Raw genomic sequence first — 26656 nt, forward strand, 5'->3', positions numbered from 1 at the left:
TGCAAAATAAGTCGCAACTCCAAAAACCCAAGCCGACTTATGAATTTACTGATCATAAGTTGAAATAAGATTATATATATATATATATATATATATATATATATATATATATATATATATATTCGTTTTAAAAGACATTATTAAAGTAAAAATCAACCGAAAATATACAACTCTTGATTTTAATTTCCAATCACAAACAAAAACTTTTGGAATTGAGACTCGAGAGTCGAGAGATGAGACTTGATAGCGGCCCAAGTTGAATTTCAACTTAAAAGCTAAGCCCAACTGATACCTTTACTATAAAAGCCTCCCGTGTTGCAAACCCTAACTTCCACTATCTGCACCACTACTGCCTCAACCCTTCTTCTCGGCGCTCCACATCCAGAACTGCAAAAATGGTATAAGGAAACCCTAATTTCCACTCCCTTTACGTATATACTAATGTGTGATGTGTACCTTAACAAATTTCTATGCAAATTTTGGTCTTTGTAGCCGTTCAAGAGGTACGTTGAGATAGGAAGAATCGCCCTTGTCAACTACGGAAAGGATTATGGAAGGCTCGTTGTTATCGTTGATGTCATTGATCAAAACAGGGTATTTACTTTTTGCCTTGATTTTCTAGCTATGACCTTGATATATTTGATCTGATTCGGTGCTTTTATGTGATGATACCATATCGCTAGGCGATGTATTTGAACATGTAAATTTGCTCTACTTTATTTAAAACAAGATACGATTAGGTATTTGTTTAGTTGTACTTGCGGATTGGATTTAAAATCAATGAAGTCTTGGAGTGTTGTAAAACATCAGCCTTATAACAATGATCTTTGAGTGCCACGTAATCTTAGTATCATGTTATTGTATTAGTATCATGTTATTGTATTCTTTTAAAAATTAGAACTTGGCTAAAACAGAAGAAATCTGAGCCTAGAATGTACTTTCAGAAGTTTTTAAAGAGGGAACAACTAATGTTGGTAGACACATATCCAATGCCAATCGATCTAGTTATATGTATCGTATAATCATTTTGTAATTTTTGATTGATAGGCTCTTGTGGATGCACCTGACATGGTTAGGGGTCAAATGAACTTCAAGAGACTAACTCTCACAGACATCAAAATTGACATCAACAGAGTCCCAAAGAAGAAAACTCTTATTGCTGCTTTAGAGGCAGCTGGTAAGTATCAATTTGTTTGTTGGGCTTTTTGTTCTTGTGGCTTGTGAGATAACTCAAAACATTAAATATTTGTAGATGTTAAGAACAAGTGGGAGAGCAGTTCTTGGGGAAGAAAACTTATTGTCCAGAAGAAGAGAGCCTCACTTAATGATTTTGACAGGTTTAAGATCATGTTGGCAAAGATAAAGGTAATTTAACTTGTATTTTGCACATTTAATTATTGTAATCTACATGATTTTTGCACTAGTTTCTGGGTCATGTGTCTATATATGACATTATGTTTTTTAGTTCAAACAATTTTACTTATTGCGAGTGTTGTAATTGTGATCTTGCAGAAAGCTGGAGTTGTAAGGCAAGAGCTAGCAAAGCTTAAGAAGGAAACCACAGCCTAATTATCTTGATTTTTGTTTCTAATTATCAAAGATTTTGTTGAACGTATGAGGAAGCCATTGTTGGTTGCTTAGAAAGCTTTGTGGTTTTTTTTTTACCTTTTTCTCTCAATGTATTTTATTAAAAGAAACCTTATTGCAAGATTTTAGTATTTGTTTTCGTTGGAAGTACCAAATCTCTGGAACTATTTTAGGTGGGTAAAATTTTAAAAATATGCCCTGATGAATATTTATTATTGTATGTTTGGTATAACATATACATGTGAAGTCAGAAGAGTAATCGTTCTTTTTCATAAATAAAACAAACAGTAATTTTCTGATAAAACTTGAAAATATGGTTTTTAATGTTATTAACAAGCTGTCTAAAATCACCGAGTAATATCAAATTTAGAGAATCTACTGAAAATTTGAGGTTTTTTTTGAGAATGTTATTTAAGGTTGAAAGTAAAAACAATCAAGATAAAGAGAGTTTGGTCCGATTGGCCTAGTATATTGGAATTTTAGTAAAAGAAGGTTTAAACGTCGAATGTACTTATGTTAAAGGGCCTTTTTTATATAATTTCGTATTAGTAAAAACCAACTCCGAATTGATGACAATGTTTTTCTCGATGGATGAAGGAATGAAAAAGTATGTTGGAACTAGTTTCCCTTAAATAGAAGGTGCATCTTGTAATGCATCAAGCACAAGTCAAGCTGTTGGGATGACGCTGATAAGTAATTTGACACCGCTGGTTTATATTTAGCAACTAGTTTGAATTGGTAAAAACTGAAACTGAAATCAAAGGTGGTGTTTTAATCTCTTTAATTATGGTGATCACCATCTTAATTCCTCCTATTATCTCTCTTCCTCACATACATGATACAGGATACGTCTTTCTTCATTCCTGTTTCATCTATTATATCCATTTCTCCGTATCCCTCCACCCGATGTCTTCTGGTTGATCAATCCGTTTGGTTGGAATTAATTATTTCTCTTTAGAGTTGTTACTTTATATTACGGGGTCAACTGACCCCGGCCATTCATTGTCCGGCGGAGCATACTGATTCTTTGACGATGGGTACCAAGGTCAAAGGCTTTTTCAAAGGCCTCAAAAACATCTCAAATATTTTCGGTACTTTTTTACCCTCTCTTAATCAGTTTAGTTATATCTATGTATGTATGTATGCATTAATTCTTCTCAACTTTAATTTCGGGTCATCAGATGAAGGAGAAAAAGAAGAAGAAATACAGATCGGTATGCCCACGGACGTGAAGCATGTTGCTCATATTGGTGCTGATGGACCCGCCATGGAATCTCCCAGCTGGGTGGGTATTCATAATTCATATCTCTTTGATAAATGGTTACATACTTTATATATATGTATATACGTATACACACATGCACATACAATCGGTTTTTTTTTTTTGATTTCTTTTGGTGTGGGGATGCATATATATGCAGATGAAGGAGTTTGATGGCGGGAAAAGTCAGTCAGGACCACTGGAAGAGAGGCCTCATGTTAAAAAAGGTGGTTGTCGATGTTTTCAAATTCTAAAGCTTTTATAGAAACAGTTAATTGGTCGAGACTTGAGATTGATGAATGATGCTGTGATTTTATTAATGGATGGATGGATGTGTAATTAATATATAGGTACAAACAACCATAGGATTTCTCGAAGCGAGGAACTAAGTATTCCGGAGAAACCAAAAGCACATAGACACCGTCATCATCGGTCAATAGATTCTGATTCTGATTCGGCATCATCATCATCGACTACAAAACATACGAGGAGACACAGAATTCGAAGGTCAAAGGACAAAGGTGGGGAGGAGTCATCAAGGTTGCCGGACATCCCCAAGAAGACTCGACGGAAGAAACCAAAGGATGATGATGCGTCGGTGAAATCAACACAATCTCAGGATACCGCCGTATCTTCCTGCAGTGAACCGCCTTCCGATCTTTAAACCGAAACTAGATAGGATCATATCCTACAACAAAGGAAAGTGGGAGGAAATAAGGGCACTTTGAACTTTGAAGGGTATCATAGTCCTTTTGCTTTTCTGCGTTGGCTAATTACAAAAACACCCTTGAAACTAAGATTGTGAAGAAGTAGATGTGGGGTCACTTTTGGGGTAGTCGAAGACTCCAGGATTTGGTAATATTTGTGTTTCATTTCCGGTTCCCCTCTTTTTTCCTATCTAAGTATGCACTTCAACTTCATGTAATGTCCATGAGAGATTGATTCTTTGAGGGTCATTTTTTTGTGTTCTTCAGGGATTTGGGGTCAAATTTTATTGTTGTAATATGAATCTATGATAAATTTGATGGTTTATTCGGTTTGGAAGTCATCTTCTTGTGTCTTATTTCAATTTCATCCCTATACATACCCATAAATAATATAATATTGTTGGTTTGTTTGTCTTTATTGAAAGTTTTGGTTCAAATTTGATTGTTAATATTGTCATGATACCTTTCCAGCAAAAGATAACAAAAATATAAAAATTGATTAAACTAATCCTTTTTTTTTAAGAAAATAACTTTTTTTTAAATAACCACGTAGTACGGAATGCTACATTCCAAACCCATTTTTAATTGGGTCACCTACATTGTTCATCCGACTTCTTGTTACTGTGGTCCCCTATTCATATCATTTCGGGCACTCACTCCAGAACGGGCATTTTGGATTACACATTCTTCTCCAAACGGTGTTTCAGAGTTGCAAGATCACACATTACAGACTAAAGGATTATCAAAGGATGAGAGGTTGAACATCTATGGGTATGTGTCATTCATGGATCTGTGGCATCTGATTAGAACTTTTTGTTTGTTGGTAATAGTTTTTTATAGGAAATTATTTTTGTCGACTACATTTTGGTGGCACTTAGGGTTTTTGTATGATTTATATTAGTATTACTACCAATTAGTATAAGTATAACTCTAGACAAACCTCTTCTGGCACACTACAGAATGCGAAGAACGAGTATAAAACCTGTAGAATTTGTCTAGAACACGTAGAAGAATGTAGAATCCATAATAATATACTATTATTTATTTATTTATTTTTTTGGTAGCATGAGGATATATACGAAGTGGTTGTCACTACAATATAAATACAAAGTGGTTGTCACTACAATCTACAAAGTTGAATAAGTAGGGAAATACGGCTAAGTAGCCTACTCTGACCCGAGCGACGCTTTTTAGGGTGTTATGTTTTGGTATGTGAGTCAATGTGGAGATGGGTATAGAATGTCACACATTAATATGTCATTACTTGTTATGCAATTATGCAAGGGGGTAGTCACCCATCCTCTGTCTAATGTTAACGTGTTACTATTCCCGATAAGTGGTTACCATCTTTATTTCGATAAGAGAGCTTTCTTCCTTGTTACCGACTTTAATTCAAAAAGGGAATAAACCATTTCCCATATAACATAAGTCATAAAAACATTGTTTCACAACCATATCATAAAATCATAGTATCAAAACATAGTATCTCTAAAAAAACATGTTAACCACTGGATTAAGTGTACAATCAAGCATTCGCTTTCCCCTGATTCTCTGAAGTACCTGAAACATTTAAATCCACAATTGTAAGCCAAAGCTTAATGAGTTCCCCAAATTACCCCACACGACAATACACATACAATGCATGCACACGTGAGCCTACAGTCTGACTGGATCGCTCTCCTGAGCCTACAACATATAGTTGGACCGCTCACCTGAGCCTACAGCACGGGGCCGGACCGCTCTCCTTAGGTCTACAGTATCAATTGGACCGCCCAGGTATCTTAGCCTACAACATAGAGCAGGACCGCCTCAACCCAACCATAATATGTCGACGTATGCAAACAAATAAACAAACAAACAATAACCAATAACCCATGTAATCATAACAGATCTACCAATCTAACAGGCTACTACAACATATCAACATCCTACACACAAATGATACATACTACAGTACAAAGGATAGTGAAAAAACTCATCTCGCAGGCTAGCAGACAACAACACAGCTCCCACAAAGCAAAGATGGGTGCTACGTGCCACCTATATAACAATCAAATGTATATCCTCAATCTACACTCTAAAACCCTTAGGTTGACTAAAAGTCAACTTGGTCAAAACCAACTCGGCTGGCCACCACGCCGTGGCCAAACATCTGCTACGACGTGGCAGCCTCACGAAAAAACAATTGTGAGAAACCCCCCTCACCACGTCGTGGGAACTGCTCCTAGACAGCTTAATGGATTAAACCCTTAATCCATTAAGCCACTCACTTATCTCTTCAAAGAAGGCTTCCTTACACCAATTTATCTCATAAAAATCCTTTCTTTATGGACATGCATGTCCAATGCATGCCTTGAACTCTAGTTAGGTCAAAAATGGAGAAAATAAGATCAAAACCTCATGCATGAGACCAAAACTCTATAAAACTCTAAATATGAAACATGAAACCTCAAAGGGACCTCAAGGATCCATAAAGTTGCCAACTTTATGGAATCCATCCACTCAAACCACCTTAAATATGAAGAAAAATGCATACAAGCTTAAGGATAACACATAAAGGTAGAAACTTGAGGACTTATATAAGTCCAAAATGTATGCAAGAAGGAGATGAGGAGATTTGCTTGATGGATCTAATCACCAAGAACACCTTCTTCTTCTTCACTACCACCAAAAAGCTTCAAGAGGTCAACAATGGAAGCTAAGGTTGCTTTAGGTCGAAATGAAGGTGATGGAGGTTGAGGGTGAACAAACCCTAGCCATCACATCCCTTAAATATGGCTTAAGACCCGAAAATTAAGGTATTTATGTTGGCCGCCGCCACATCGTGGCGTCTAAAAGACGCACATTCCTCTCTCAGCCAACGTCACGTCGTGGTGTTTCCCTTACCATGTCGTGGCCACCCCAAAATCCACATTTGAAGTCTTTAATTACCATAAACGCAAAAGAAATATTTACCTGGAACTTGGTGTTACAAATATTATTAACCAAATTTAATATTTCATTATTTATCAACAACCTACTTTAACAAAGTTTAAAGATATATTTTGTTCAATTTCAAATATATATTTAATAAGCCATATGGATGTTATATTTTATTTGTTTAATAGGTAAAAAATAAAATTATTAGAATAATTTTTATAGTTTTTTGTAATAAATTTAATGTATATTATTATAATTTAGAAAAATAAAAGATAAAAGGAATATTTTTTATAGTTTTGTAATAAAATTATTAGAATTTACAACTTAAAAAAAAAAGGTATTTAAAGACGAGACTCTCGCCAAGTCGCTAATCCAGTTGACCTTCAGTACGCACAACGCTGTGTTCCTTTGAAACCGTTTGCTTCCGCGGGTTCTTTTGTTCCAACGAACCCTAGAAACGCAGGAAAGTAGCCAGTTCATCTCTAAAATTTAATTGCGATGGCGATGGCAAGTATATACAGAAGAGTCCTTCCATCTCCTCCTGCTATTGATTTCGCTTCTTCGGAAGGGAAGGTCAGTTCTTTGCACAGAATCTCGATGTGTTTGAAATTAGTTTTCTTTTTCTTGAGTTTAGTAATTGTCTAATTATGGTTGGTTTTACTAGGATTAGATTTTATTAAAATTTGATTTTGTTATATCACTGCTGTGGAACCGATTTGTGGGTTGTTTGTAGGTTTTGTACATTTTATGATGCTCTAAATATGTGTATATGTGTTAAATCTGCAACAACATCCATATCGATTTGTCTGTAGTTGAGGGAATAATATAAATCACCGAAAACCAAGTAAAATACGTATTCATTGTACCAAAGTTTTTGTCTGCTTCTTGCAACGTAGTAATGTATATGTTCTGAATTTGCAGCAATTGTTCATGGAAGCTACTCAAGGTGGAACCATGGAAGGCTTCTTTAAGCTGATCTCTTACTTCCAAACACAATCAGAACCTGCCTATTGTGGATTAGCTACCCTAGCCATGGTCCTGAATGCACTTTCTATTGATCCGGGTAGAAAATGGAAAGGTATCTTTCACTTTCCCTTACAATAAGATTTACCAGTAGGTTTTAACTTCATGATTACATAAGCCATTAATTGTTTGCAGGTCCCTGGAGGTGGTTTGATGAATCTATGCTTGACTGTTGCGAGCCTTTGGAAAAGGTTAAAGCCAAAGGCATTTCATTTGGGAAGGTTGTGTGCTTGGCTCATTGTGCTGGAGCAAAAGTTGAAGCTTTTCGCACAAATCAAAGTAACATTGACGAATTTCGTAAGCATGTGATTGCATGTTCTACTTCTGATGATTGTCATGTGATCTCATCATATAACAGAGCAACTTTTAAACAGGTAAGTTTTAAGCCATTTGGAGGTGGTGTCTGTGGTTTGGTGATCAAAGGAGCTTATTAGAGTGCTCTGTGTTGTTTTTCTGTTACAGACAGGTAGTGGCCACTTTTCGCCTATTGGTGGTTATCATGCTGGAAGGGACATGGCATTGATTTTAGATGTTGCTCGCTTCAAGTATCCTCCTCATTGGGTCCCACTTAAACTACTTTGGGAAGCCATGGATACATTAGATGATGCTAGTGGATTTCGCAGAGGGTAAGTTTTGTTTTTTTTTTTTTTTTTTTTCTCTCGAATTTTGTTCTACCCTCAAATAGATTGATTTATTTTCTATCTTTTCTTCAGTTTCATGTTAATATCCAGGCTTCAACGACCACCAGCACTGCTTTATACCCTGGTAAGGTCAAGTAGTTCATTTCTTGTTTCATACACATAACTTCCTCAATGCTAAACCTGTGATTCAATGGCAATCAGTTGATCTCTTTGTACAATAAAGAAGAATTTGTTGGGTTTTTATTTTTATGTTGAGATTGTCAATAATGTTTGTTTCCAGAGCTGCAAGCATGAGAGTTGGGTGAATATTGCAAAGTATTTGATGGAAGATGTTCCGGTATTATTGGGTTCTAGAAATGTGAAAGACGTGAAGGATGTTCTCTCCATTGTCTTCAATTCTCTTCCATCAAAGTTTCTTGAATTCATCAAGTGGGTTGCAGAAGTTCGGAGAACAGAGGAAGGTGATCAAAGTTTAAGTCCAGAAGAACAAGAAAGACTTGCCATCAAGGTATCTTTCTTCCTTTTCTTTCCCATTAAATGTTATCTGGATTAAATAATCTGTAAGTTTTTAACATGTAGGGGGAGATATTGAAACAAGTTCAGGAGAGTGAACTATATAGACATGTGACCGAATTTCTGTTGACAGAGAAATCAGGTTGCAATGGGCCACTGTGTTTGGGTAAAGAGAGCAGTTTGAGCGATATTGCAGCCAGTGTTTGTTGCCAGGGAGCAGGGATTTTGGAAGGAAAGAGTGAGTCTTCTTCTAATGGATTTTGTTGTGGGGAAACAAAAGTACATTGCCTGAAATCGAATGCAGGAGATATGGGTGTCACAGTAGTGTCTGGAAAGGTGATGAATGGGATGAGTGAACAGCATGTGGATATGTTGATCCCCTCCATTGGAATGCACCCAGCCAGCAATGATGTCCTCACCACACTTTTACTGGCTTTGCCACCACACACCTGGTCTGGTATCAAAGATGAAACCCTCTTGCACCAAATCAATGGCCTTGTTTCTACAGAAACCCTTCCAATTTTGCTTCAAGAAGAGGTACTACAAACTCACTCATAGCTTATCTTTTCTTTTTGTTTGTGCTTTTCTTTGTTATATAATAAAATAATTTAAAAAAAAATATGATTTATGCAGATTATGCACTTGCGTGGTCAGCTCCATGTTCTGAAGCGATGCAAAGATGATGAGGTAGAGGAAGATCTTTCTGCACCCTCTGTCTAACATTTGTAACTCCATCCATTTTCCCTTTCCTGTAATAAACAATAAATGTATTCTATTCTATTCACTCCCTAAACTACTAAAAGAAGGGATACATAAATAAATAAAAGAAATGTTTTTATAAATAAATAAAAACTATTATATCTATTCCCCTGTCTGTTTTAGGTGAGGTATGAAGAAAGGAGTGATGTGTTGAGGAGACGAGAGACAAGATTGTTGTTACAAGGGTCAAAATTACATAATGAAGGTGAGTTGTCATTATTGGGACAACAACGAGCCATTGATTGTTGTAGCAGACTTGCAGACAAATATGAAAGGCCAGATCGGCTTTCGGGTGGGGGTGGGATTAGGCGCATAATTACATGGCCTAAACCAATTGCTTATACATCATACATAGGTTCAAGGTCTATATTTTCTCTTAATTATTTATCTCGTTAGGTAGGGGGGTTAGACTAAATTGTTATTGGCCTATGATCATAGGCATTTTTGTGCCAATGTACTTGCTACATCGAAAGCTCCCATTCATGCATAAGTTCATGTAAATAGAATATATATTCATTCATTCTTGCAACACTTCTTTATGTTTTTAGCAAGTCACTGAATCCTTTGGGTCCGCTTTTTCAATTTCATATGTATGGTATGGGATTGAGGACGAAAAATTGTTGACTAGTGGGTTGTTTGATATGCATCTTCCTGTATTTGGTAAGAGGTTGGCTTTGACTTGGTCATATTCAGATTTGATACCACAGCATTAGCAGCATGTGATTTGGTCTTCTAACATTTGTTATGCCTTTTACCGGGTCTGACTCGGTCAACAACTATCAAACAACCTTAGTGTTATATTTAATTAGGACGGGGCAAGATACAAAAACTTGGCTAAAAATGAGACAAATGGAAATAGGCTAACTCAAAGTGTATTTAAATACTTACAAACATCTACATCTTTTTTATTTAAAAGAATCATATTATTATTTTGCTACTTTATTTTTTACTTTTAATTATATATTGGAAAAAATGTTTGTAGATGGATGCAACATTTGTTTTGCCCTAAACTGAAATATTAGCCATAGTCATTTGTTGGGACATGGAATTTGTATACAATTAATTCTATGACACTTATAACCATCGCTTGTTGGTTTAGTTGGTAGGGTTCCGTAAGCGTCTCCCAATAGATGACCCGAGTTCAAATCATATCATGGGGGTTTCAAACAAGGTGCCCACAGGATTGATTAGCTTATTGCCTATGGCGAGCCGTTCCAATCTATTGTTGCAAATCGAGGAAGTTGTAGTGGGTGAACGAGCAACCCATATAATTCTATGACATTTATAGAATAATTTGTCATCTATACTGCAACACTTACAATACAATAAAATAAGAATATAATCAATATATATATATATATATATATATATATATATATATATATATATATATATATATATATTCGATTGTTTAGACTAGAAGAAGGATGTTGAGGTGGACTAGCAGCAAAACTTTGCTAGATAGATACCAAATATGGCTGAAAGAAATTTGTTCGGAGTGACACGGTCCACCAAAATTAAGGGAATGGAAATTGAGGTTTTATGGACATGCCCAGAGAAGACATCAATGATGATTGATGATAAAAGGACAAGACGTCCTAGCCGGATATAGGAATATAGTGCGAGGATAGTCATGAAAGAGTTTGCTCTTTTCAAGAACATGATTGTTGCGGCTAAATACCAAGGTAGATGAGTAGCCTAGCCTCATTGTATGTTTTGTTATCTGAACTTTTATTGTTTCCTGCTCATATGCTTATATTCTGATTTTTTTCTCTTGTATATGTTTTACCATTCGTATTGACTTACTACTCATTGTCTGCTAATCATTAGCATATTTTGGGATTTATATATGCTTTTGTTATGATTTACTCTTCTATATGGCTTTATACTCACTTTGATTTTGTCTTCCCATGTTTGCCTCATTCACAGGTTCAAGGCTTTGGACATGCCTCCGCTCATCTATGTGACAGTCGCTCTACCCTCCCTCAATAGAAGCACAACTACTGACAACATTTACCCCATTTTAATGGGATTCACGGGGTGTGCTGCTATTGTTGTAAATACCACTGATTGTCCATGTGTGACCCTATGTTAATATGGCGTTGGCACTAATCAAATATTTAAGTGTTAGGTTGTAGACACATAACTTAGGTGAAGAAAGAAACAGAATGGTTTAGCTTTTCAATTAACCAATGGTTGAAACATTTGTTACCATGTTGTGAAACAAAAAAGTGATTCTAACAAATGAAAATTTTGATTACATCTCCAACCAATATGCCTGCTGTATTTATTTTGGAAATTAGAAACCAACCTCCACATAAATTCAAATTCAAATTGGGTTTGGGCTTGGGTTGTATATTATATATTTTATGATGATCCGAGTGCTTTAACCGCCTTTTCAGCAGCATCATCAAGATCCTCTGCTGTAATCAATGCCATCCCGCTTTCCTGTATTATAATTATAAATCATTTTTTTTTTTAAATATTCTTCTAACTTTTCTAAAAACTAATGACAAAAAAATATACCTTGAGAATTCTCTTCCCTTGATCAACATTTGTGCCTTCAAGACGAACTACAACCGGCACCTTCAATGAAACCTGAAAAAAATTTTAAATTTAATTAAATCAAATCTTTCCATTACTACAAAATGATACAATTCTCAGAGATGGATACTGACATGTTTAGCAGCATTAACGATTCCACTGGCTATGACATCGCATTTCATTATTCCTCCAAAAATGTTGACCAATATTGCTTTGACTTTCTCATCTGATGTCAAGATCTTGAATGCTTCAACCACCTGTCCTTCGGAAGCATTCCCACCTACATCAAGAAAATTGGCAGGTGTGCCTCCATGTAACTTTATGATATCCATGGTTGCCATTGCCAATCCAGCACCATTCACCATGCATCCGATTTCTCCATCCAAACCAATATAATTCAAATCCGCTTTTGCAGCTGCAACCTCACGAGGATCCTCCTGCGTGGGATCACGAAGGGCAAATATGTCTTTTTGACGGTAAGCAGCATTATCATCAAAGTTTAGCTTCGCATCAGCAGCTACCAGCTTGTTATCAGAAGTCTCTGCAATCGGATTGATCTGAAGAGCCAAGTTTCAACTTAAAAACCAAATTTATCAAGTTTTTTTTTTTAAAAAAAAAAGTTAATTAATTAATTCTCACCTCCAACTGTGTGCAATCGGATTCACGGAAAAGGTTGTACAGCTTCTTCACTTGTTCTATTGAAGCATCTCTGTCAGCCACCTTAGGAGCAAGACCATCTACAACCTTGGCAGCATCTTCATCTGTAATTCCTTTGAAAACATCAATAGGTACCTGTGTGTGAAAAGGTTAAATTTGTCATTTTGCATCCAACAGTTATCGAAAAAGAAGACATTTTTTTCTTCTGGAAAGCATACTTTTATGATCATGTCGGGGAATTTCTCTGCAAGGTCTTCAATGCTGGTTCCTCCCTCTCGGCATGCAATGATAAGCTCAACAACACAAGATTCAAGATTTAATTTTAAATAAAGATTGATTGCAATTTCTATTATTTATTTTTTTCATTCAACAACTTACAGGACCAGCAGTTGTACGATCAAGAGTGATTGCAAAGTACATTTCGTTCACAAGTGACACTTTTTCACATAAATAAACCTGCATAAATAAAGAATAAGGTTTAATAACTTTTCATACAAAAAAAAAATAGTTAATATTTAATAAAGCAGATAACAATTTAATAAAGGTGCAAGCAAACCTTGCTGACAACTTTGCCTTGGGGGCCAGTTTGTTTAGTGACAAGAGTCTGCCCAAGCATCTTTCCTACAGAAACAATAAAACAGAGATTACATTTTTCTTTTCTTTTTTTGTATTAAAAAGTAGTAAAAAAATTAGCGAATTCATACCAGCTATCTCTTCAGCCTGGTCAATTTTGACAATGTGAACTCCACCCTGAAGACCATTTGTGAACTTTCCTAGACCTCGTCCACCAGCAAGAATTTGGCTCTTAACCACCAACTGAATAAAAAGAAATTAATGCTGTTTATATAAACCCACAAACAGGACACATGATATTTTTTCTTAAACAAAAGGAATTTATGTGAAAACTTACCTCCTTTTCATTGGGAAATGTTGTTTGTATGGCCTTTCGAACTTCCTCAACAGAAGAAACAGCAACACCTTTTGGAACATTAATACCATATTTGCCCATCAGTTCAGCTCCCTGATTTCAGAATGCATATGAGTCAATAACTAAAGAAAATGCATAGAAAAGTTAGAGTATTTGCACTTGTCGTACTAAAGTAGCATATGCAACAAAAAGATGAATTGTCCATACAATTAGATTTAGAACATTCTATAAATATAATGAAGAGACAAGTTGTCCTAAGATAAATGAGATTGAGTAGCAGCAAAGAAAGCTTTGCAAAATAAGCGGGTGTTCAGGGTCAAAGGATTTAAACAGGACAGATAGTCATTCGACTATAAATATAATGGGATGTTCTCTCCACTTTGTGAAAATGACTACAATCAAGCTGAAGCTAGTATTGGGTATTGCATCTAGAGCAACAGGATGTCAAGCCAAAATTCTTACATGGTGACCTTCAAGAGGACATCTACATGGCACAACCAAAGATAGATGGAGAAGAAAACATGATATGCAAGTTAAAGAAAAGTTTGGATGGGTTGAAGCAAGCACCAAAACAGTGGTACATGAAACTTCACAACTTTATGAAGAAGAGATGTGGCATGGACGATTGTTGCTACTTGAAGAAATTTGGTTCTTCCTATATCATATTGTTGTATGTTCATTGCAGGATAAAATATGATAGAGATCAACTAATTAAATTGATGGATGTCTACAAGATTAAAGAGAAAAATGTCTACAAAATTCGGTACGAAAGACTTGGTGCATGCAAAGCTGATACTTGGTATGATCATCAGCACATTCTCAAAGGAAGGTAATGTAAAGTTACTCCTAGAAGAAAAACATCAAGGAGGTATTAGAGAAATTCAATCTTTATGATGTCAAAAACATGCATATAGTGTTCTTTATGTGATATTAAAAATGGTATTAATTTTGCAAAGATTATGGTGTTCCATGGAGGACAAAAACAGATTTAGCTAGAATATCACTTCATCATAGAGTTGATTACTGATGGTTTTTTGAAGTTGAGATACACAGAATTTATCTCTGATGTAGATTCATTTCACTCTCAATACTGCAAAAATTAAGGATTGAAGCCCTTATTTTGTAATAGCAATGCAGCGTTCTTTGTCAAAATTCAAACAATATAATAACTATAGTATGACCAAATTAAAGTCAAAGTTCTAAATCTCGTTCTTCTTTTCCCTTCTTCCATATTCAACGGATGGATTAACCAGTCTGTGATGCTACCAAAACAGAACCGAGATGATATTCATAAATAAACAACACACATCTAAATAGTATTCGTAAAACTTATAAGACTGCAGGTGAAGGGAGAATGACTAAAACCTGATACTCGTGGATGTTGAGGCGACGGAGCTGCTGTTGTTGCCATTTTCCGGCAACATTGATCGATTTAGTTGCGAGCTTGTTCAACAAACCTCTCACCATTTTTTTTTTCTAATGATCAAATTATCAAATATACCCCCGATCTGTAACAGTTAAATTAAACAGGGACAACAGATCGAATCAAGATTCACGACAATAAGAGCATAAATAAAAATAACCTAATGTTGAAATCAAAGATGCAAAATGGGCAGCCGGAAGCGAATAGTACTGACCTACACGCCAGAATTGGGAAAGCAATTAACCCGTTCTTGCAGTTTATGTTTTTCCTTTAGTTTTTAGTTTTATATTTTTGCGAATAGTTTATGTTTTTCCTTTAATTCATGAATCGTATATTCTTTTATCAAAATAAGGATAGTTTTTATAAATGATAGTAATCAATTTGTTTTCTTTTTATAGATTTAAGACTATCTATAACTTAAAAACTTGACCCGTAGCCCTATGAGTAAATTACACGAATGGTCCCTATGGTTTAGGGTAATTTGCGTACTTAGTCCCTAACTTATTTTTTTAACTCGGAAGATCCCTACTGTTTGTTTTTGTTACACGTTTGGTCTCTGTCTTACCTAAAAATACTATTTTGCACTTGATTTTTTAATTTATTTTAAGAAACACACTCCCAACCCCATCCTCCTCACCTTACCTTACCTATCCCACCATTTTTCCATATTTAAATAATAGTCTTTTTAGGTAAGATAGAGACCAAACATATAACAAAAATAAACAGTAGGGACCAAGCATGTAACAAAAACAAACAGTAGGAATCTTCCGAGTTAAAAAAATTAATTAGGTACCAAACACGTAAATTACCCTAACCATAGGGACCATTCGTGTAATTTACTCTTTTACTCTAGCCTTATTCTAGCCACCAGGGATGACCAAGTAAGTACATCACCATCATCGTTGTCACAATCAACCATCCATGTTATTATAAAGGGTAATAAAGGTGATTTTATTATAATTTAAGCCGGTATGTATTATATCTTAAATATCGTATTTTTGTATTGTAATGTCCTCGTTTTTCTATTTTTTTCTAACACCTCACAAAATCGGTGGGTGTCATGTCACATTTAATCATGTTTTATTTATTTTTATTTTTAATTGAATAAAATCTAATTTAATAAAAGGAAAAACATTTAGTTAATTTAATTATAATGATTACATACCTAAAAACGATAAATAAATAAATAAAACTACATAAAAACGATAATTTTTAAATAAGAAAACTACTTGTAATATTTTTTCATGATATCCATTTTAGTCATTAAAACCATATCGAGCTTGTTTTCGGTAAGATGATCGAAAGATTTTGTTAAAAATTTCATATCCTGACTTCTTTGTTTCTCCTCTCGAGCTCGTTGATTCTCCTCTCTTGCTCTCTTGTTCTCCTCTGAATTCTCCTTTTCAAAACGCGAACGACTTTCAAAATTCAAATTATAAATTTTGAAATTACTAGCAACTCTATATTTCATCTCTTTTTTCCATTCCCGATGCATTCGACGATGAGCCTTTTTTTTCTCCTTATCTAGACCCATCGGTCGAACTACCTCTTCAGGCTCTAGCTCATCCACTTCGTTCAAATCAACCCCAAAATACTCATCCGATGAAGTAGTGTATCTCGTCTCGGTAACTTTGGTTCTTTTTGAACTACCATCCTCACTACCAAAATCTTCTATCAATTTCAGGGACTTGGATAAAAACCTCCAAATATGGAGAAACTTGAACGACTTCTTATTATTATCAACAACAAAAAATTTAATGGTTGTCTCTAAAATTTGTTCATCGCCTTCCCTGCTTTTCCATTAAGTTGCCAAATTGTTGTAATTGTCGTTGAATTTTGTGACATATTTGTTCATCTCGTGAAACTTGCTAGTACACTGATCTTTAGCGCGTTACTTGCCACAATTTATCACCATAAGAAATCATTCCTTAATGTGTCGCCAAAAGTGGTCATCTTTTTGCACATTACATTTTTTGGAATCTTCCGAAATATCTACCCACGATTGCGCTAAAACCATCTCTTCATTTAGTTGTCATTGTTGAGACGCCATCTTCTTTATTCGAACCGGTGTTTTTCCTTTTCCTCGTCTTTTGGGGTTGGATGTTTCGGGTTGGGTTTCCCGGACAATTTGGGGTTCGGGCTCGGCTACCGGTTCAGGATCGGGTTGAGTTTCTCAGACAAATTTGACTTCCGATGAAGGAATGTATTCGAGGAGGGGTGATTTTTTTTTTGAAACGAGGTTAGGCTAAGAGGTTGTATCATGAAATATTGGTGTGGTATTTGTTGGTAGTAAAATTGTTGGGGTTGGGTTTGGGGTCGGGGAGAAATCATAGACGGATCAATTTGTGGTCGGTAAACGACGGCTCCAACGGACGAATATTCATTTTTGGAATGCAAATGTTTTAAATGTGGTATAAATTGAAAATGGTTTGTGTATGAAAAATATAATAGATAGTAGTGTATTTATAGTGGTTTTTGAAAAAAAAACAATATCAGACTTTAGTCGTTTGCCAATGGCTACATTTCAAAATTGCATGCAATATAGTTTAAATCGATGGTGTGCGACATGTATACCACATTTTTAATATCGCAGCCAGTAAGGTGTTTTCCGCACACTGGGGTGCCACCCCATCTACTGCAGTGTGTGGTGGTATGTATACCGACATGTTTTAATTGGCTTAAAAAGTTAAAATGATGTGAGCCAAAATTTTAGAATAAAATGGATAAGACCATAATAAGAGATATTGAAGTATATTGTTTTTTGAACAACAAAAATATGTATATACACAAAGTATTAAAGCATCTTAATATGGAAATGTTACTAGAATTCTATGTTAATAAACTTGAAGATTTATTTTGCACACGTTTCAAGTTCAATGTATAATCGATGAAGTATTTACTTTCATTCTCATTTTTTTTATCATCTTACATTTGAGTTGCATAAACCAACCACATTGAAAATAAAATATTTATTTTCATTCTCATTTTTATTTGATCAATCTTCCGTTGAGTTGTCTAAACCAACCACATTGAAAATGAAAAAAATAAACATCTATATATATAAAACTTGTATATAAAAGGTAAATAAAATAAATATCAATAGTACAAATAAGATACATCTCTTTTTTATGAATTTGCTAAACAAACTTGATATATATATATATATATATATATATATATATATATATATATATATATATATATATATATATATATATATATATATATATATATATATATTATAAACTAGGGGTGAGCAAACCCAAACCAACAAACCGAGAAACCGACTAAAACCGACGAAACCGAAACCGAAAAAACCGAAACCGAAGAAAAACTGACGGTTAGGGTTTGAATTTTTTAAAAACCGAAAAGTCGGGTTCGGTTTCGGTTTTTACCCAGAAACCGACCCATCCAACCCGAGAAACCGACCCATACTTAAAACCGACAAACCGCCCCAAGAAACCGACCCATCCAACCCGAGAAACCGACTCATACTTGATTGTTTTTTGGTTATAATAGACTATTTCGGGCTTTGGTTGTAACTTGTAGTAGACTATTTGGTTGTAAGACCCATGTTTTTTGAAGTATTTAACTTCAATTTGGTGTTTTTGAAGTATTTTACTTATTGCTTCGTTTTTGGAAAATGGGTTAAAACCCAAAACCCATGGGTTTAAACCCAGAACCCGTAAGTGTATGGGTTGAACCCAAGAAACCGAAAAAACCGACCAAACCGACCTCAGAACCCAAGAAACCGAACCGACCAGAAACCGATCCTATTGGGTTCTGAAAACCAGAAACCGAACATTTATGGGTTGGGTTGGGTTTGGGTCCAAAACCGACCAAAACCGACCCATGCACAGCCCTATTATAAACCATATTAGTCATATCTTGAATTTTAAGAGGTATACGTTACAAAGTTTTTTGTACAAATCAGTTATGCATAAATATTTCATTAATACTTGCCAAAAGTTAGAACACGTGAATTAAGGAAAGTAACTAAGAAATTCAATTTGGAGCAAAATAATTTTTTTTAAATATTAAATTCATTTATATAAATCAACTTAAATTTCTTAAACTACACCAATATGTAACACCCGGTTCAGGTGTTGGTTGGAAAGTTGCCAAATTGGGGAGATTTTATGCATGGACTCAGCGAGTTGGGAGATCAACTCGTCGAGTAGAGTCGAGATATTTTGGACGCGGGTCGAGACTGACTCGGCGAGTCGGAAGGCTCGACTCGGCGAGTCAGAGCTGTCTATATAAAACCCTAGTTTTGGGGTTTGCCCCCAATATAAACATCATTATACGACTTTGTAGCCTTCCTTAACGTCATAAGAGAGCGTTTACGGCCGCAAACACTCGGGTGTGTGAAGTAAGAGCTTTGGGAGCTTAAACCTTGGGATTGTGGAAGGAATTCCAAGTTTGAAGAAGAAGTATCAAGGGGAAAACACTAGATCTAGCATCTAGTTCGTCTTGGGCATTGAATTAAGGCATGAATCTATTACCTTAAGCCTAGATTCTATTTGAGAGTTATGACCAACTTTGAGGAAATGGAAGCAAACTTAGATCTGGACCTATCACAAGGATACGGTTCCAGATCTAGACCTTCTTAGGTCCCAAATATCATAAATTTGCATCTTTTTATGAGCTCATTCCCTCTCCATGCATGAAAACCTTGTTAAGGGTTAGTTTTGTGTATTATGGCCATGAGAGGCCTTGCATGCACGTAAAGTTTGCAACTTTACGTGTTATCTTCACTAGTAGAGGATAGATCTGAAGTTTGGGACCCTAAATCCTACTGGAAGGAACCGAATATGTGAGAACTCGTCGAGTCTCTCTGGTGACTCGGCGAGTCAAGAGGGTTCTCTCATTCACGGCCAAGGGTTCACGGTCAGGGTGTACGGTTGGTAGTTTACGGCCGTGAACATCAAGGAACTCGACGAGTCCCTCGGGTGACTCGGTGAGTCGATGAGTAAGCAGGGACCCGACGAGTGACTGATTGTACTCAACGAGTCAATGTCAATATGGACTGTTGACCTTGACTATAGACCTTGACTTTGACCCTGGGGGTATTTATGGGATTATGTTGAGTTATTTACTCATTGATTATAGACAGTTTGGGAGGAGCAGCATGGGATATATCCGACTACAATTTGCCAGTTCAGCCTTTGAGAGGTGAGTCTTCTCACCATATCAATGGGTCTAAGGCACCAAGGCCGGCCCATTTTATGAGATATGATTATTGATTGAATGTGAGATATCATAGTATGTTATTTGCATGGAAGACCACGTGGGGGTTCCCGTGGCATTTGGTATAGGACCTTGGAGGGTTTCCATGGCATCCAAAAATATTTGCTTGTATAGTTTGCATTGTGCCTTGTTTGGTAGGAAGACCTTGTGGGGGTTCCCAAGGCAGCAAGACCTTGTGGGGGTTCCCAAGGCAGGAAGACCATGTGGGGGTTCCCATGGCAGATGAAGACCACGTGGGGGTTCCCGTGGCATTTGGTATAAGACCCGGGAGGGTTTCCAGGGCTTCCTTATTTGTCGAATGCGTGACTTATGTGATATATGTAGCGTATGGCTAATTCGATATGTGTTATGTGGTTTGTGTGTGGGATATGCTCTGGGGACTCACTAAGCATTCGCTTACAGTTTGTGGATTTGTTTCAGGTTCATCCGAGTCCAAGGGCAAGGGAAAGGCTTGATGGCGCGGCGTGCACTCTCTCTCGGACGACTTTATGGGACACTCTGATATTTGAAAAATAAAGTTGTAATGAATATGGATTTGAAACAATTGTTTTGGAATTTCTTGATTTATGGGAATGTGTTTGGTTAATTAAAAATGAAAATTTTCTTTGAAAAAAATTGGGTTGTTACAAGTTGGTATTAGAGCCTTGGTTTGAGGGATTCAGGCATAACCTCGGGTGTGTCAGGACTCAAACTAAGGAAATGGTAAAATTGTTTTAAAAAAATGACATAAAAAGCTTTTGAAAGAAGGAAAAGATGAGAGTGCAATGCGCGTGATCAGCTGAGCCAAGTAAGTAGATCCCCAATATGCTAGTCATGCTATTCTGATATTTGAACTTGGATGATCGTATAGAATTTTCTATGTGTATGCTTTTGAAATTATATACGGTTAGGAGCTTATAGCCTTAGAATGATTGATTTGGCCTTATTTCATGTTCCTTGTCTGGTTATGGTCCTAGGGTAGAATCTTTTATTAGAAAGTCTATTTGATCCTCTTATGTGTATAATTTGCATGCATAAAGGCAACCTGTTATGATGGGTCTGTTTGATGTGGGTAGAGAAAATCTTAGAACAGTCTAGGATTTGGGTTATGCGGTGGTCGGTAGGATACGGTTTATTTGGGACGAACTGGAGTTATCAGGTCGAGCTTTGGGGAAAGATACAGGTAGGTGTGGAAGGTAGTATTGGGCCCGTACTACTGGAAGCACATGACCTGTACCCAAACCAATGTTAGATCTGAAGACTTTAAGGAGGACCGGTGTGGAGAGATCCGTTTCATGGAAATCGTGATAGTTATAATTCATGACGTTCCAGTTCAGCATGGTGGTGACACGTTTCGGAGCGGGAGGATCAGGATCAGGATCTGGATCCGGGAATGGATCGGGTGACACTACAGACGACATAGATGTGAGGCTGCGCGAGATCATTGCAGCCGAGGTTATGAAGGGTATCCTTGACACTACCCTAGTGATTTTCGGGACGGTCAAGGAGGGCATAATGGAGATCATGGAGGAGAGACTCAAATCTTTCAGCACTAAGATTGTTGCGGGCCAGTTGGGAGCCCGAACTCCCTCGTTCCGGGAGTTCAAGGCGTGTGGGGCGCCGGAGTTTTTCGAGGTCAGGGACCCCATTGTCAGCCGATGCTAGGTGGCGGATATTGAAAACTCCCAGCGCACGAGTTCTTTCCCGGATGTGGTAAAGGTTAGGTTTTCTTCTTTCATGCTGAGAGACAGAGCCCGGGATTTGTGGGGCGAGGTTACTAAACAGGTGGGACCAGCCGGGGTGGCTGAGATGACATGGGCCGACTTTGTTCGGCTATTTGATTTGGAGTTTGCACCACCCATTGAGGTGCAACGACTAGTGCGAGAGTTTCATGATTTGCAGCAGACCACCGAGACTATGGTGGAGATCACCGCCAAGTTTCGGGAACGAGCTTTGTTGATCCCTCAGTATGCTACCGATGAGGAGATGAGACGGACCTGATATGATTCCATGCTGAGAGATGATATTCGGGAGTTTGTGAGCTTTACGGGGTGCAAAACCCTGAATGAGATGGTGGAGAAGGCCCGTGAGAGGGAGATGGAGTTGGATTCTCGCACGAAGCGGAAAACTGAGCAGGTGCAGGCAGCAGGGGGTCAGGCTAAGAAGCCTAAGACCTCGGATACATCTAGTAAGGGCCAGCAGGGCCGTGGCCGGTGTGCCAAGTGTGGGAGATCCCATGGGGGAGCTTGTCGGGGTCGAACCCGGTGTGTTATACGTGTGGTCAGCCGGGCCACGTAAGCAGGGACTTCCCCAAGAAGGGCCTGATATGTTCCCATTGCAACCAGACTGGCCATAAAAAGGCCGACTGTCCGAGGTTGCAGGCAGGAGGGGGAGCAGTGGCGAGCCCGTGCCCACCACAATGAGGATTACCGATGGTCGCCCTGCTAAGGCAGAAGCTCCAGCAGTGAAGAGTCGTGCATTTCAGCTGGCCACCGAAGAGGCACGTGCAGCGCCAGACGTTGTGGCTGGTACGTATTCTTTCTTCTCTACTCTAGGTATCTGTTTCGCTTATGTGTACTATATGCTTGTATAGGGACCTTTTTGGTCAATGGTATGTCTGCTCATGTCTTGTTTAATTCGGGTGCTACCCAATCGTTCGTATCTCTTTCACTTAGCAAGAAGTTCTGGGACGCGCCGGGAACTTTGGATTCCCCGCTCGAGGTGGAGATTGCAGATGACCGCACCGTTAGTGCTATGAGGGTGTATCGGGACTGTGTCCTGAATGTGCTTGGTGAGAGATTTCGTGTCGACCTAGTCCCGATACCGTTGCGAGGGCTGAAAGTGATTATCGGAATGGATTGGTTGGGGGCCAACGGAGCTATGATCGACTGCGAGCATCAGTTGGTGAGGGTTCGGACCCCAAGTGGGGGAGAACTGGCGATATATGGTGATAGGGCATTGCAAGGGCCGACCCTCTGTTTGGCTGTGTGGGCTAGGAGATTTTTGCAGCAAGGATGTATGGGGTTTTTGGTTTATATCTCAGATACGAAAGTTGCGACCCCAACGGATATAGGCAGCGTGCTGGTTGTCCAGGACTTTCAGGATGTTTTCCCCAAAGAGTTACCAGGAGTGCCTCTGGAAAGGCAGGTGGAGTTTCGCATCGATTTGGTGTCGGGTACCGCTTCGATGGCAAAGGCACCATATCGGTTGGCACCACCCGAGATGCAGGAGTTATCTACACAGTTTCAGGAGCTGTTAGACCGATGATTCATTCGTCCGAGCAGTTCCCCGTGGGGAGCACCAATTCTTTTCGTGAAAAAGAAGGATGGATCCCACAGGATGTGTATCGATTATAGGGAACTAAACAAGCTAACGGTGAAGAGCCGTTATCCGTTGCCAAGGATCGATGATTTGTTCGATCAGCTGCAGGGTGCGTCTTGGTTTTCCAAGATTGATCTTCGGTCGGGATACCATCAGACGAGGATTTGGGATGAGGATATACCGAAGACGGCTTTCAGGACTCGGTATGGGCATTATGAGTTTGTAGTGATGCCGTTTGGGCTCACCATTGCCCCTGCAGCGTTCATGGATCTTATGAACAGGTTGTGTAGACCGATGTTAGATCGGTCGGTGATCGTTTTCATTGATGATATCCTGGTCTATTCTAAGACCAGGGAGCAGCATGAACAACACTTAAGGGAGGTGCTGGAGACCCTAAGGGTGGAAAAGCTGTATGCTAAGTTCTCAAAGTGCAATTTTTGGCTGCGAGAGGTATAATTTTTGGGGCATATCATCAACCAGGAGGGTATTTCGGTTGATCCAGCCAAGGTTGAGGCTGTGATGTGGTGGGAAGTACCGAAAAATGCATCAGAGATTCGTAGCTTCTTGGGTTTAGCGGGTTATTATCGGAGATTTATTCAGGATTTCTCCAAGATTGTTGTGCCATTGACCTGTCTGACCAAGAAGAATGTGACGTTTCGGTGGGATACGGATCAGCAGTTGGCCTTCGAGACCTTGAGGCGGAGATTGTGCGAGGCTCCGATCCTTGTACTGCCGGAGGGATTAGATGATCTGGTGGTGTACTGTGACGCATCGATTTCAGGGTTAGGTGCGGTACTGATGCAGAGAGGGCACGTGATAACATATGCCTCGCGACAGTTGAAGCCACATGAGGCAAATTACCCTACTCACGATCTGGAATTGGGGGAAGTGGTGGTTGCCCTCAAGATTTGGAGGCATTACTTGTATGGAGTGCGGTGCACCATTTACACCGACCACAAGAGTCTGAAGTATTTGATGGACCAACAGAACCTCAACATGCGACAAAGAAGGTGGTTGGACGTGCTAAAGGACTATGATTGCGAGATTCTATACCACCCAGGGAAGGCCAACTTAGTGGCTGACGCTTTGAGCCGTAAGACAGAAGGTTCCCCGATTGGGAGTGTGTGTTTGAGGATGACGGTGATCTCTCCATTGTTTTAGATGATGAAAGAGGCACAGGTTGAGGGAGTGAAGAAAGAGAATTGGAAGTTAGAGAGGATCCGAGGACAATATCCTTTGTTTGTTAAGGATAGTCGTGGTCTCTTAATGCAGTGTGGCCGGGTGTGGGTACCGGTGACCGGGGGAGTGAGACAGAAGATATTAGAGGAAGCGCATAAGTCCAAGTTCTCTATACATCCAGGAGCTACGAAAATGTATAGGGACTTGAGGCTGAGTTATTGGGGGCCATACACGAAGCGGGAAATTGCTTGGTTTGTAGAGCGGTGCTTGACTTGCAGGAAGGTCAAGGCCGAGCATCAGCGACCTCATGGTAAAGTCCAACCGCTACCCATTCCCATGTGGAAATGGGAGGAGATCACGATGGACTTCATTACGAAGTTGCCAAGGACGGCGACGGGTGTGGATGCCATATGGGTGATTGTGGATAGACTGACGAAGAGTGCCCATTTCATTCCGATATCAGAAAGTATATCTGCAGAGAAGTTGGCAGATATTTACGTGTGTGAGGTGGTGGCTAGACATAGGTTTCCTGTGTCGGTAGTCTCTGATCGTGATGTTCGGTTCACATCCAGGTTCTGGAAGAAATTCCACGAGGAGCTGGGCACTCAGCTACATTTTAGCATGACGTACCACCCCCAGACTGACGGTCAGAGTGAGAGAACAATCTAGACACTGGAGGATATGTTGCGGGCATGCGTGTTGGATTTTGGAGGGATACGTATCTCCCACTGACAGAGTTTTCGTACAATAACAGTTATCATGCCAGTATCGATCGAGCCCCGTTTGAGATGTTATATGGTCGGCGGTGAGGACCCCGGTTTGTTGGGATGAGGTTGGACACCGGGTCATGGGAAGCACTGAAGTGGTGCTCAAGACTACTGGGTTGATTCAGCAGGTGCGCGACCGGTTGCGGGTCGCGCAGAGCCGTCAGAAAAGCTATGCTGACCGACGGCGATCAGAGCTTGAGTTTCAGGTGGGGGATTTCGTGTTGCTGAAGGTGTCACCCTGGAAAGGGATCATCAGGTTTCGGAATAGGGGAAAGTTGGGGCCTCGGTATATAGGCCCGTTCAGGATCACGGCCCGGGTGGGCAAAGTGGCATATTGCTTGGATTTGCCAGAGGATCTTAGCCAGATTCAAAACACATTCCATGTGTCGCAACTTCGGAAGTGTGTCACAGACGAGGCTGCGGTTGTCTCATTGGGTGATATCCAGGTGGTCGAGAGCTTGAACTACATTGAGAAGCCTGTTGCCATTCTGGATAGGAAGACGAAGGTTCTTTGGAATAAGGAGGTAAAACAGGTGAAAGTGCAATGGCAGCATCAGAAGGGTTTCGAGTGGACGTGGGAACCGAAAGAGGAGATGCGAGAGCATTACCCCGATTTGTTTGGGTCAGAAGACTTCGAGGATGAAGTCTAGTTCAAGTGGGGGAGACTTGTAACACCTGGTTCAGGTGTTGGTTGGAAAGTTGCCAAATTGGGGAGGTTTTATGCATGGACTCGGCGAGTTGGGAGATCAACTCGTCGAGTAGAGTCAAGACATTTTGGACGCGGGTCGAGACTGACTCGGCGAGTCGGAAGGCTCGACTCGGCGAGTCAGAGTTGTCTAGCTAAAACCCTAGTTTCGGGGTTTGCCCCCAATATAAACATCATTATACGCCTTTGTAGCCTTCCTTAACGTCATAAGAGAGCGTTTACGGCCGCAAACACTCGGGTGTGTGAAGTAAGAGCTTTGGGAGCTTAAACCTTGGGATTGTGGAAGGAATTCCAAGTTTGAAGAAGAAGTATCAAGGGGAAAACACTAGATCTAGCATCTATTTCGTCTTGGGCATTGAATTAAGGTATGAATCTATTACCTTAAGCCTAGATTCTATTTGAGAGTTATGACCAACTTTGAGGAAATGGAAGCAAACTTAGATCTGGACCTATCACAAGGATACGGTTCCAGATCTAGACCTTCTTAGGTCC

General features: G+C 38.8%; 4 protein-coding genes across 4 annotated transcripts; 3 read left to right on the forward strand and 1 right to left on the reverse strand.

The window, feature by feature from the left end:
- The first annotated feature begins 303 nt into the window (after nt 1-303).
- Nucleotides 304-1734, forward strand: LOC145134561 (large ribosomal subunit protein eL14y). The gene is made up of 5 exons (XM_079069397.1): nt 304-398; nt 493-594; nt 1048-1177; nt 1253-1365; nt 1513-1734. Exons 1-5 carry the CDS (start codon nt 396-398, stop codon nt 1567-1569), a joined length of 405 nt encoding a protein of 134 aa, XP_078925523.1. The 5' UTR covers nt 304-395; the 3' UTR covers nt 1570-1734.
- Nucleotides 1735-2408: 674 nt separating this feature from the next.
- Nucleotides 2409-3896, forward strand: LOC145133722 (CRIB domain-containing protein RIC6-like). The gene is made up of 4 exons (XM_079068682.1): nt 2409-2678; nt 2769-2872; nt 3009-3075; nt 3199-3896. Exons 1-4 carry the CDS (start codon nt 2621-2623, stop codon nt 3510-3512), a joined length of 543 nt encoding a protein of 180 aa, XP_078924808.1. The 5' UTR covers nt 2409-2620; the 3' UTR covers nt 3513-3896.
- Nucleotides 3897-6857: 2961 nt separating this feature from the next.
- Nucleotides 6858-9941, forward strand: LOC145132050 (glutathione gamma-glutamylcysteinyltransferase 1-like). Its single transcript, XM_079066693.1, has 9 exons — nt 6858-7047; nt 7396-7552; nt 7633-7871; nt 7960-8123; nt 8211-8262; nt 8419-8646; nt 8718-9188; nt 9285-9338; nt 9534-9941. Exons 1-9 carry the CDS (start codon nt 6973-6975, stop codon nt 9804-9806), a joined length of 1713 nt encoding a protein of 570 aa, XP_078922819.1. The 5' UTR covers nt 6858-6972; the 3' UTR covers nt 9807-9941.
- Nucleotides 9942-11570: 1629 nt separating this feature from the next.
- On the reverse strand, nt 11571-15317 carry LOC145132820 (succinate--CoA ligase [ADP-forming] subunit beta, mitochondrial). The gene is made up of 11 exons (XM_079067749.1): nt 15177-15317; nt 14905-15047; nt 13522-13632; nt 13316-13427; nt 13168-13232; nt 12990-13067; nt 12830-12904; nt 12594-12746; nt 12089-12511; nt 11937-12008; nt 11571-11858 (listed from the first exon to the last, which is right to left on the reverse strand). Exons 2-11 carry the CDS (start codon nt 15004-15006, stop codon nt 11778-11780), a joined length of 1272 nt encoding a protein of 423 aa, XP_078923875.1. The 5' UTR covers nt 15007-15047; nt 15177-15317; the 3' UTR covers nt 11571-11777.
- Nucleotides 15318-26656: the final 11339 nt, after the last annotated feature.

Source organism: Lactuca virosa, chromosome 8 (genome assembly GCF_052849685.1).
Source record: "Lactuca virosa cultivar CGN04683 chromosome 8, Lactuca_virosa_CGN04683_v6, whole genome shotgun sequence".
In the NCBI taxonomy this organism is placed as follows: Eukaryota; Viridiplantae; Streptophyta; class Magnoliopsida; order Asterales; family Asteraceae; genus Lactuca; species Lactuca virosa.